Raw genomic sequence first — 13166 nt, 5'->3', positions numbered from 1 at the left:
TGAACCCATGCAATGCTATCATGGCAGCTCTACTCTTTCATATGGAAACAAATAATCTTAAGAATATTGTTCCTTTGGTGCTGCAATGCAACATTATAGTCCATGATTATTCTAGATGAAGATGAAAAACGAAGAAAACGTGATGAAGACGAAGATGAAGATGAGGAAGACGGTTAGAAATACTACCTTCTATTTCCAGTTTAAGTTCCTTCATTAGCTTTTCCTCTATTACCTACATGCCACAGAAATTCTACTAGTGAAGGACAAGATGTAAAGATTTCTAAAATATGATACTGTGTACTGGTAAATATATAATAAACAAGACCAATTTACTTCCTTGATTTAAACACAAACCAATCAGTCTTATCCGGGTTTGAAATACAATATTCTTCCTATATGTTTAGAAGACGAAGAAGATGAGGAAGACGAAGAAGATGAGGAGGACGAAGTAGATGAGGAAGGTAAGAAATACTACCACATTCTCACGGTGGGCAACAGTAACTCCGTTTGGGTTTCTTTTTTTTTTAAGTAATCATTACTTACAAACGACAGGCATTTAATTGGTGAAAGACGGACTCTAAGGTACTCTCTCTTTTAACACTGCAGACTTGAACATCTCTAGAAGGCAACATATGTCCACTGTATTAAACGATATACAGATGGAAAAAATGCTCTCAAGTGGCAATACCCATTATCCATCAGTATCATTACCCACATTCAAGACTGATTCAAAAAGTGAAAATACTCATACTGCACATCTTTATATATTGACAAGAAACATCACTGAACCGATCCAATGCTATCATGGCAGCTCTACTCTTTCATATGGAAACAAATAATCTTAAGAATATTGTTCCTTTGCTGCTGCAATGCAACAATATATTCCATGATTATTCTAGATGAAGATGAAAAACGAAGAAAACGTGATGAAGACGAAGATGAAGATGAGGAAGACGGTTAGAAATACTACCTTCTATTTCCAGTTTAAGTTCCTTCATTAGCTTTTCCTCTATTACCTACATGCCACAGAAATTCTACTAGTGAAGGACAAGATGTAAAGATTTCTAAAATATGATACCGTGTACTGGTAAATATATAATAAACAAGACCAATTTACTTCCTTGATTTGAACACATACGAATGAATCTTGTTCGGGTTTGAAATACAATATTCTTCCTATATGTTTAGAAGACGAAGAAGATGAGGAAGACGAAGAAGATGAGGAGGACGAAGTAGATGAGGAAGGTAAGAAATACTACCACATTCTCACGGTGGGCAATAGTAATTGGGTTTGGGTTTCTTTTTCTTTTTTCAAATAATCATTACTTACAAACGACAGGCATTTAATTGGTGAAAGACGGACTATAAGGTACTCTCTCATTTAACACTGCAGACTTGAACATCTCTAGAAGGCAACATATGTCCACTGTATTAAACGATATACAGATGGAAAAAATGCTCTCAAGTGGCAATACCCATTATCCATCAGTATCATTACCCACATTCAAGACTGATTCAAAAAGTGAAAATACTCATACTGCACATCTATATATATTGACAAGAAACATCACTGAACCCATGCAATGCTATCATGGCAGCTCTACTCTTTCATATGGAAACAAATAATCTTAAGAATATTGTTCCTTTGGTGCTGCAATGCAACATTATAGTCCATGATTATTCTAGATGAAGATGAAAAACGAAGAAAACGTGATGATGACGAAGATGAAGATGAGGAAGACGGTTAGAAATACTACCTTCTATTTCCAGTTTAAGTTCCTTCATTAGCTTTTCCTCTATTACCTACATGCCACAGAAATTCTACTAGTGAAGGACAAGATGTAAAGATTTCTAAAATATGATACTGTGTACTGGTAAATATATAATAAACAAGACCAATTTACTTCCTTGATTTAAATACATACGAATGAATCTTGTTCGGGTTTGAAATACAATATTCTTCCTATATGTTTAGAAGACGAAGAAGATGAGGAAGACGAAGAAGATGAGGAAGACGAAGTAAATGAGGAAGGTAAGAAATACTACCACATTCTCACGGTGGGCAATAGTAATTGCGTTTGGGTTTCTTTTTTTTTCTTTTAAAGAATCATTACTTACAAACGACAGGCATTTAATTGGTGAAAGACGGACTATAAGGTACTCTCTCATTTAACACTGCAGACTTGAACATCTCTAGAAGGCAACATATGTCCACTGTATTAAACGATATACAGATGGAAAAAATGCTCTCAAGTGGCAATACCCATTATCCATCAGTATCATTACCCACATTCAAGACTGATTCAAAAAGTGAAAATACTCATACTGCACATCTATATATATTGACAAGAAACATCACTGAACTCATCCAATGCTATCATGACAGCTATACTCTTTCATATGGAAACAAATAATCTTAAGAATATTGTTCCTTTGCTGCTGCAATGCAACATTATAGTCCATGATTATTCTAGATGAAGATGAAAAACGAAGAAAACGTGATGAAGACGAAGATGAAGATGAGGAAGACGGTTAGAAATACTACCTTCTATTTCCAGTTTAAGTTCCTTCATTAGCTTTTCCTCTATTACCTACATGCCACAGAAATTCTACTAGTGAAGGACAAGATGTAAAGATTTCTAAAATATGATACTGTGTACTGGTAAATATATAATAAACAAGACCAATTTACTTCCTTGATTTAAACACAAACCAATCAGTCTTATCCGGGTTTGAAATACAATATTCTTCCTATATGTTTGGAAGACGAAGAAGATGAGGAAGACGAAGAAGATGAGGAGGACGAAGTAGATGAGGAAGGTAAGAAATACTACCACATTCTCACGGTGGGCAATAGTAATTGCGTTTGGGTTTCTTCTTTTTTTCAAAATAATCATTACTTACAAACGACAGGCATTTAATTGGTGAAAGACGGACTATAAGGTACTCTCTCATTTAACACTGCAGACTTGAACATCTCTAGAAGGCAACATATGTCCACTGTATTAAACGATATACAGATGGAAAAAATGCTCTCAAGTGGCAATACCCATTATCCATCAGTATCATTACCCACATTCAAGACTGATTCAAAAAGTGAAAATACTCATACTGCACATCTATATATATTGACAAGAAACATCACTGAACTCATCCAATGCTATCATGGCAGCTATACTCTTTCATATGGAAACAAATAATCTTAAGAATATTGTTCCTTTGCTGCTGCAATGCAACATTATAGTCCATGATTATTCTAGATGAAGATGAAAAACGAAGAAAACGTGATGATGACGAAGATGAAGATGAGGAAGACGGTTAGAAATACTACCTTCTATTTCCAGTTTAAGTTCCTTCATTAGCTTTTCCTCTATTACCTACATGCCACAGAAATTCTACTAGTGAAGGACAAGATGTAAAGATTTCTAAAATATGATACTGTGTACTGGCAAACATATAATAAACAAGACCAATTTACTTCCTTGGTTTAAACACAAACCAATCAGTCTTATCCGGGTTTGAAAAACAATATTCTTCCTATATGTTTAGAAGACGAAGAAGATGAGGAAGACGAAGAAGATGAGGAGGACGAAGTAGATGAGGAAGGTAAGAAATACTACCACATTCTCACGGTGGGCAATAGTAATTGTGTTTGGGTTTCTTTTTTTTTAAATAATCATTACTTAGAAACGACAGGCATTTAATTGGTGAAAGACGGACTATAAGGTACTCTCTCTTTTAACACTGCAGACTTGAACATCTCTAGAAGGCAACATATGTCCACTGTATTAAACGATATACAGATGGAAAAAATGCTCTCAAGTGGCAATACCCATTATCCATCAGTATCATTACCCACATTCAAGACTGATTCAAAAAGTGAAAATACTCATACTGCACATCTATATATATTGACAAGAAACATCACTGAACCCATGCAATGCTATCATGGCAGCTATACTCTTTCATATGGAAACAAATAATCTTAAGAATATTGTTCCTTTGCTGCTGCAATGCAACATTATAGTCCATGATTATTCTAGATGAAGATGAAAAACGAAGAAAACGTGATGAAGACGAAGATGAAGATGAGGAAGACGGTTAGAAATACTACCTTCTATTTCCAGTTTAAGTTCCTTCATTAGCTTTTCCTCTATTACCTACATGCCACAGAAATTCTACTAGTGAAGGACAAGATGTAAAGATTTCTAAAATATGATACTGTGTACTGGTAAATATATAATAAACAAGACCAATTTACTTCCTTGATTTAAATACATACGAATGAATCTTGTTCGGGTTTGAAATACAATATTCTTCCTATATGTTTAGAAGACGAAGAAGATGAGGAAGACGAAGAAGATGAGGAAGACGAAGTAGATGAGGAAGGTAAGAAATACTACCACATTCTCACGGTGGGCAATAGTAATTGTGTTTGGGTTTCTTTTTTTTTTAAAGAATCATTACTTACAAACGACAGGCATTTAATTGGTGAAAGACGGACTATAAGGTACTCTCTCATTTAACACTGCAGACTTGAACATCTCTAGAAGGCAACATATGTCCACTGTATTAAACGATATACAGATGGAAAAAATGCTCTCAAGTGGCAATACCCATTATCCATCAGTATCATTACCCACATTCAAGACTGATTCAAAAAGTGAAAATACTCATACTGCACATCTTTATATATTGACAAGAAACATCACTGAACCCATCCAATGCAATCATGGCAGCTATACTCTTTCATATGGAAACAAATAATCTTAAGAATATTGTTCCTTTGGTGCTGCAATGCAACATTATAGTCCATGATTATTCTAGATGAAGATGAAAAACGAAGAAAACGTGATGAAGACGAAGATGAAGATGAGGAAGACGGTTAGAAATACTACCTTCTATTTCCAGTTTAAGTTCCTTCATTAGCTTTTCCTCTATTACCTACATGCCACAGAAATTCTACTAGTGAAGGACAAGATGTATAGATTTCTAAAATATGATACTGTGTACTGGTAAATATATAATAAACAAGACCAATTTACTTCCTTGATTTAAACACAAACTAATCAGTCTTATCCGGGTTTGAAATACAATATTCTTCCTATATGTTTAGAAGACGAAGAAGATGAGGAAGACGAAGAAGATGAGGAAGACGAAGTAGATGAGGAAGGTAAGAAATACTACCACATTCTCACGGTGGGCAATAGTAATTGTGTTTGGGTTTCATTTTTTTTTTAAAGAATCATTACTTACAAACGACAGGCATTTAATTGGTGAAAGACGGACTATAAGGTACTCTCTCTTTTAACACTGCAGACTTGAACATCTCTAGAAGGCAACATATGTCCACTGTATTAAACGATATACAGATGGAAAAAATGCTCTCAAGTGGCAATACCCATTATCCATCAGTATCATTACCCACATTCAAGACTGATTCAAAAAGTGAAAATACTCATACTGCACATCTATATATATTGACAAGAAGCATCACTGAACCCATGCAATGCTATCATGGCAGCTCTACTCTTTCATATGGAAACAAATAATCTTAAGAATATTGTTCCTTTGGTGCTGCAATGCAACATTATAGTCCATGATTATTCTAGATGAAGATGAAAAACGAAGAAAACGTGATGAAGACGAAGATGAAGATGAGGAAGACGGTTAGAAATACTACCTTCTATTTCCAGTTTAAGTTCCTTCATTAGCTTTTCCTCTATTACCTACATGCCACAGAAATTCTACTAGTGAAGGACAAGATGTAAAGATTTCTAAAATATGATACTGTGTACTGGTAAATATATAGTAAACAAGACCAATTTACTTCCTTGATTTAAATACATACGAATGAATCTTGTTCGGGTTTGAAATACAATATTCTTCCTATATGTTTAGAAGACGAAGAAGATGAGGAAGACGAAGAAGATGAGGAAGACGAAGTAGATGAGGAAGGTAAGAAATACTACCACATTCTCACGGTGGGCAATAGTAATTGCGTTTGGGTTTCTTTTTTTTTTCTTTTAAAGAATCATTACTTACAAACGACAGGCATTTAATTGGTGAAAGACGGACTATAAGGTACTCTCTCTTTTAACACTGCAGACTTGAACATCTCTAGAAGGCAACATATGTCCACTGTATTAAACGATATACAGATGGAAAAAATGCTCTCAAGTGGCAATACCCATTATCCATCAGTATCATTACCCACATTCAAGACTGATTCAAAAAGTGAAAATACTCATACTGCACATCTATATATATTGACAAGAAACATCACTGAACTCATCCAATGCTATCATGGCAGCTATACTCTTTCATATGGAAACAAATAATCTTAAGAATATTGTTCCTTTGCTGCTGCAATGCAACATTATAGTCCATGATTATTCTAGATGAAGATGAAAAACGAAGAAAACGTGATGATGACGAAGATGAAGATGAGGAAGACGGTTAGAAATACTACCTTCTATTTCCAGTTTAAGTTCCTTCATTAGCTTTTCCTCTATTACCTACATGCCACAGAAATTCTACTAGTGAAGGACAAGATGTAAAGATTTCTAAAATATGATACTGTGTACTGGTAAATATATAATAAACAAGACCAATTTACTTCCTTGATTTAAATACATACGAATGAATCTTGTTCGGGTTTGAAATACAATATTCTTCCTATATGTTTAGAAGACGAAGAAGATGAGGAAGACGAAGAAGATGAGGAAGACGAAGTAGATGAGGAAGGTAAGAAATACTACCACATTCTCACGGTGGGCAATAGTAATTGCGTTTGGGTTTCTTTTTTTTTTCTTTTAAAAAATCATTACTTACAAACGACAGGCATTTAATTGGTGAAAGACGGACTATAAGGTACTCTCTCATTTAACACTGCAGACTTGAACATCTCTAGAAGGCAACATATGTCCACTGTATTAAACGATATACAGATGGAAAAAATGCTCTCAAGTGGCAATACCCATTATCCATCAGTATCATTACCCACATTCAAGACTGATTCAAAAAGTGAAAATACTCATACTGCACATCTATATATATTGACAAGAAACATCACTGAACTCATCCAATGCTATCATGGCAGCTATACTCTTTCATATGGAAACAAATAATCTTAAGAATATTGTTCCTTTGGTGCTGCAATGCAACATTATAGTCCATGATTATTCTAGATGAAGATGAAAAACGAAGAAAACGTGATGATGACGAAGATGAAGATGAGGAAGACGGTTAGAAATACTACCTTCTATTTCCAGTTTAAGTTCCTTCATTAGCTTTTCCTCTATTACCTACATGCCACAGAAATTCTACTAGTGAAGGACAAGATGTAAAGATTTCTAAAATATGATACTGTGTACTGGTAAATATATAATAAACAAGACCAATTTACTTCCTTGATTTAAATACATACGAATGAATCTTGTTCGGGTTTGAAATACAATATTCTTCCTATATGTTTAGAAGACGAAGAAGATGAGGAAGACGAAGAAGATGAGGAAGACGAAGTAGATGAGGAAGGTAAGAAATACTACCACATTCTCACGGTGGGCAATAGTAATTGCGTTTGGGTTTCTTTTTTCTTTTTTTAAGAATCATTACTTAGAAACGACAGGCATTTAATTGGTGAAAGACGGACTATAAGGTACTCTCTCATTTAACACTGCAGACTTGAACATCTCTAGAAGGCAACATATGTCCACTGTATTAAACGATATACAGATGGAAAAAATGCTCTCAAGTGGCAATACCCATTATCCATCAGTATCATTACCCACATTCAAGACTGATTCAAAAAGTGAAAATACTCATACTGCACATCTTTATATATTGACAAGAAACATCACTGAACCCATCCAATGCAATCATGGCAGCTATACTCTTTCATATGGAAACAAATAATCTTAAGAATATTGTTCCTTTGGTGCTGCAATGCAACATTATAGTCCATGATTATTCTAGATGAAGATGAAAAACGAAGAAAACGTGATGAAGACGAAGATGAAGATGAGGAAGACGGTTAGAAATACTACCTTCTATTTCCAGTTTAAGTTCCTTCATTAGCTTTTCCTCTATTACCTACATGCCACAGAAATTCTACTAGTGAAGGACAAGATGTATAGATTTCTAAAATATGATACTGTGTACTGGTAAATATATAATAAACAAGACCAATTTACTTCCTTGATTTAAACACAAACTAATCAGTCTTATCCGGGTTTGAAATACAATATTCTTCCTATATGTTTAGAAGACGAAGAAGATGAGGAAGACGAAGAAGATGAGGAAGACGAAGTAGATGAGGAAGGTAAGAAATACTACCACATTCTCACGGTGGGCAATAGTAATTGTGTTTGGGTTTCATTTTTTTTTAAAGAATCATTACTTACAAACGACAGGCATTTAATTGGTGAAAGACGGACTATAAGGTACTCTCTCTTTTAACACTGCAGACTTGAACATCTCTAGAAGGCAACATATGTCCACTGTATTAAACGATATACAGATGGAAAAAATGCTCTCAAGTGGCAATACCCATTATCCATCAGTATCATTACCCACATTCAAGACTGATTCAAAAAGTGAAAATACTCATACTGCACATCTATATATATTGACAAGAAACATCACTGAACCCATGCAATGCTATCATGGCAGCTATACACTTTCATATGGAAACAAATAATCTTAAGAATATTGTTCCTTTGCTGCTGCAATGCAACATTATAGTCCATGATTATTCTAGATGAAGATGAAAAACGAAGAAAACGTGATGAAGACGAAGATGAAGATGAGGAAGACGGTTAGAAATACTACCTTCTATTTCCAGTTTAAGTTCCTTCATTAGCTTTTCCTCTATTACCTACATGCCACAGAAATTCTACTAGTGAAGGACAAGATGTAAAGATTTCTAAAATATGATACTGTGTACTGGTAAATAAATAATAAACAAGACCAATTTACTTCCTTGATTTAAATACATACGAATGAATCTTGTTCGGGTTTGAAATACAATATTCTTCCTATATGTTTAGAAGACGAAGAAGATGAGGAAGACGAAGAAGATGAGGAAGACGAAGTAGATGAGGAAGGTAAGAAATACTACCACATTCTCACGGTGGGCAATAGTAATTGCGTTTGGGTTTCTTTTTTTTTTTCTTTTAAAGAATCATTACTTACAAACGACAGGCATTTAATTGGTGAAAGACGGACTATAAGGTACTCTCTCATTTAACACTGCAGACTTGAACATCTCTAGAAGGCAACATATGTCCACTGTATTAAACGATATACAGATGGAAAAAATGCTCTCAAGTGGCAATACCCATTATCCATCAGTATCATTACCCACATTCAAGACTGATTCAAAAAGTGAAAATACTCATACTGCACATCTATATATATTGACAAGAAACATCACTGAACTCATCCAATGCTATCATGGCAGCTCTACTCTTTCATATGGAAACAAATAATCTTAAGAATATTGTTCCTTTGGTGCTGCAATGCAACATTATAGTCCATGATTATTCTAGATGAAGATGAAAAACGAAGAAAACGTGATGAAGACGAAGATGAAGATGAGGAAGACGGTTAGAAATACTACCTTCTATTTCCAGTTTAAGTTCCTTCATTAGCTTTTCCTCTATTACCTACATGCCACAGAAATTCTACTAGTGAAGGACAAGATGTAAAGATTTCTAAAATATGATACTGTGTACTGGCAAACATATAATAAACAAGACCAATTTACTTCCTTGGTTTAAACACAAACTAATCAGTCTTATACGGGTTTGAAAAACAATATTCTTCCTATATGTTTAGAAGACGAAGAAGATGAGGAAGACGAAGAAGATGAGGAGGACGAAGTAGATGAGGAAGGTAAGAAATACTACCACATTCTCACGGTGGGCAATAGTAATTGTGTTTGGGTTTCTTTTTTTTTTAAAGAATCATTACTTACAAACGACAGGCATTTAATTGGTGAAAGACGGACTATAAGGTACTCTCTCTTTTAACACTGCAGACTTGAACATCTCTAGAAGGCAACATATGTCCACTGTATTAAACGATATACAGATGGAAAAAATGCTCTCAAGTGGCAATACCCATTATCCATCAGTATCATTACCCACATTCAAGACTGATTCAAAAAGTGAAAATACTCATACTGCACATCTATATATATTGACAAGAAACATCACTGAACCCATGCAATGCTATCATGGCAGCTATACTCCTTCATATGGAAACAAATAATCTTAAGAATATTGTTCCTTTGGTGCTGCAATGCAACATTATAGTCCATGATTATTCTAGATGAAGATGAAAAACGAAGAAAACGTGATGAAGACGAAGATGAAGATGAGGAAGACGGTTAGAAATACTACCTTCTATTTCCAGTTTAAGTTCCTTCATTAGCTTTTCCTCTATTACCTACATTCCACAGAAATTCTACTAGTGAAGGACAAGATGTAAAGATTTCTAAAATATGATACTGTGTACTGGTAAATATATAATAAACAAGACCAATTTACTTCCTTGATTTAAATACATACGAATGAATCTTGTTCGGGTTTGAAATACAATATTCTTCCTATATGTTTAGAAGACGAAGAAGATGAGGAAGACGAAGAAGATGAGGAAGACGAAGTAGATGAGGACGGTAAGAAATACTACCACATTCTCACGGTGGGCAATAGTAATTGCGTTTGGGTTTCTTTTTTTTTTCTTTTAAAGAATCATTACTTACAAACGACAGGCATTTAATTGGTGAAAGACGGACTATAAGGTACTCTCTCATTTAACACTGCAGACTTGAACATCTCTAGAAGGCAACATATGTCCACTGTATTAAACGATATACAGATGGAAAAAATGCTCTCAAGTGGCAATACCCATTATCCATCAGTATCATTACCCACATTCAAGACTGATTCAAAAAGTGAAAATACTCATACTGCACATCTTTATATATTGACAAGAAACATCACTGAACCCATGCAATGCTATCATGGCAGCTATACTCTTTCATATGGAAACAAATAATCTTAAGAATATTGTTCCTTTGGTGCTGCAATGCAACATTATAGTCCATGATTATTCTAGATGAAGATGAAAAACGAAGAAAACGTGATGAAGACGAAGATGAAGATGAGGAAGACGGTTAGAAATACTACCTTCTATTTCCAGTTTAAGTTCCTTCATTAGCTTTTCCTCTATTACCTACATGCCACAGAAATTCTACTAGTGAAGGACAAGATGTAAAGATTTCTAAAATATGATACTGTGTACTGGTAAATATATAATAAACAAGACCAATTTACTTCCTTGATTTAAATACATACGAATGAATCTTGTTCGGGTTTGAAATACAATATTCTTCCTATATGTTTAGAAGACGAAGAAGATGAGGAAGACGAAGAAGATGAGGAGGACGAAGTAGATGAGGAAGGTAAGAAATACTACCACATTCTCACGGTGGGCAATAGTAATTGTGTTTGGGTTTCTTTTTTTTTTAAAGAATCATTACTTACAAACGACAGGCATTTAATTGGTGAAAGACGGACTATAAGGTACTCTCTCTTTCAACACTGCAGACTTGAACATCTCTAGAAGGCAACATATGTCCACTGTATTAAACGATATACAGATGGAAAAAATGCTCTCAAGTGGCAATACCCATTATCCATCAGTATCATTACCCACATTCAAGACTGATTCAAAAAGTGAAAATACTCATACTGCACATCTTTATATATTGACAAGAAACATCACTGAACCCATGCAATGCTATCATGGCAGCTATACTCTTTCATATGGAAACAAATAATCTTAAGAATATTGTTCCTTTGCTGCTGCAATGCAACATTATAGTCCATGATTATTCTAGATGAAGATGAAAAACGAAGAAAACGTGATGATGACGAAGATGAAGATGAGGAAGACGGTTAGAAATACTACCTTCTATTTCCAGTTTAAGTTCCTTCATTAGCTTTTCCTCTATTACCTACATGCCACAGAAATTCTACTCGTGAAGGACAAGATGTAAAGATTTCTAAAATATGATACTGTGTACTGGTAAATATATAATAAACAAGACCAATTTACTTCCTTGATTTAAATACATACGAATGAATCTTGTTCGGGTTTGAAATACAATATTCTTCCTATATGTTTAGAAGACGAAGACGATGAGGAAGACGAAGAAGATGAGGAAGACGAAGTAGATGAGGAAAGTAAGAAATACTACCACATTCTCACGGTGGGCAATAGTAATTGCGTTTGGGTTTCTTTTTTTTTCTTTTAAAGAATCATTACTTACAAACGACAGGCATTTAATTGGTGAAAGACGGACTATAAGGTACTCTCTCATTTAACACTGCAGACTTGAACATCTCTAGAAGGCAACATATGTCCACTGTATTAAACGATATACAGATGGAAAAAATGCTCTCAAGTGGCAATACCCATTATCCATCAGTATCATTACCCACATTCAAGACTGATTCAAAAAGTGAAAATACTCATACTGCACATCTTTATATATTGACAAGAAACATCACTGAACCCATCCAATGCAATCATGGCAGCTATACTCTTTCATATGGAAACAAATAATCTTAAGAATATTGTTCCTTTGGTGCTGCAATGCAACATTATAGTCCATGATTATTCTAGATGAAGATGAAAAACGAAGAAAACGTGATGAAGACGAAGATGAAGATGAGGAAGACGGTTAGAAATACTACCTTCTATTTCCAGTTTAAGTTCCTTCATTAGTTTTTCCTCTATTACCTACATGCCACAGAAATTCTACTAGTGAAGGACAAGATGTAAAGATTTCTAAAATATGATACTGTGTACTGGTAAATATATAATAAACAAGACCAATTTACTTCCTTGATTTAAATACATACGAATGAATCTTGTTCGGGTTTGAAATACAATATTCTTCCTATATGTTTAGAAGACGAAGAAGATGAGGAAGACGAAGAAGATGAGGAAGACGAAGTAGATGAGGAAGGTAAGAAATACTACCACATTCTCACGGTGGGCAATAGTAATTGCGTTTGGGTTTCTTTTTTTTTTCTTTTAAAGAATCATTACTTACAAACGACAGGCATTTAATTGGTGAAAGACGGACTATA

General features: G+C 34.4%; 1 protein-coding gene across 1 annotated transcript in view; it reads left to right on the top strand.

Annotated features, from left to right (window-relative positions):
* Positions 1 to 13166, top strand: part of LOC137255583 (trichohyalin-like) — a 48876-nt gene that overhangs the window by 16234 nt on the left and 19476 nt on the right. Inside the window, exons 41-74 of the mRNA XM_067793006.1 lie at positions 116 to 172; positions 405 to 461; positions 900 to 956; positions 1189 to 1245; positions 1687 to 1743; positions 1976 to 2032; positions 2475 to 2531; positions 2767 to 2820; positions 3261 to 3317; positions 3550 to 3606; positions 4044 to 4100; positions 4333 to 4389; positions 4828 to 4884; positions 5117 to 5173; positions 5613 to 5669; positions 5902 to 5958; positions 6402 to 6458; positions 6691 to 6747; positions 7191 to 7247; positions 7480 to 7536; positions 7978 to 8034; positions 8267 to 8323; positions 8762 to 8818; positions 9051 to 9107; positions 9552 to 9608; positions 9841 to 9897; positions 10336 to 10392; positions 10625 to 10681; positions 11125 to 11181; positions 11414 to 11470; positions 11909 to 11965; positions 12198 to 12254; positions 12697 to 12753; positions 12986 to 13042. Of these exons, the coding sequence (XP_067649107.1) occupies positions 116 to 172; positions 405 to 461; positions 900 to 956; positions 1189 to 1245; positions 1687 to 1743; positions 1976 to 2032; positions 2475 to 2531; positions 2767 to 2820; positions 3261 to 3317; positions 3550 to 3606; positions 4044 to 4100; positions 4333 to 4389; positions 4828 to 4884; positions 5117 to 5173; positions 5613 to 5669; positions 5902 to 5958; positions 6402 to 6458; positions 6691 to 6747; positions 7191 to 7247; positions 7480 to 7536; positions 7978 to 8034; positions 8267 to 8323; positions 8762 to 8818; positions 9051 to 9107; positions 9552 to 9608; positions 9841 to 9897; positions 10336 to 10392; positions 10625 to 10681; positions 11125 to 11181; positions 11414 to 11470; positions 11909 to 11965; positions 12198 to 12254; positions 12697 to 12753; positions 12986 to 13042 (1935 nt within the window). The remainder of the gene's footprint in view (positions 1 to 115; positions 173 to 404; positions 462 to 899; positions 957 to 1188; positions 1246 to 1686; positions 1744 to 1975; positions 2033 to 2474; positions 2532 to 2766; positions 2821 to 3260; positions 3318 to 3549; positions 3607 to 4043; positions 4101 to 4332; positions 4390 to 4827; positions 4885 to 5116; positions 5174 to 5612; positions 5670 to 5901; positions 5959 to 6401; positions 6459 to 6690; positions 6748 to 7190; positions 7248 to 7479; positions 7537 to 7977; positions 8035 to 8266; positions 8324 to 8761; positions 8819 to 9050; positions 9108 to 9551; positions 9609 to 9840; positions 9898 to 10335; positions 10393 to 10624; positions 10682 to 11124; positions 11182 to 11413; positions 11471 to 11908; positions 11966 to 12197; positions 12255 to 12696; positions 12754 to 12985; positions 13043 to 13166) is intronic.

This window comes from Haliotis asinina, chromosome 11, assembly GCF_037392515.1.
Source record: "Haliotis asinina isolate JCU_RB_2024 chromosome 11, JCU_Hal_asi_v2, whole genome shotgun sequence".
Taxonomy (NCBI): domain Eukaryota; kingdom Metazoa; phylum Mollusca; class Gastropoda; order Lepetellida; family Haliotidae; genus Haliotis; species Haliotis asinina.
Note: the sequence above shows the minus strand (reverse complement) of the source record. Positions and strands in the feature narration are given on the sequence as shown.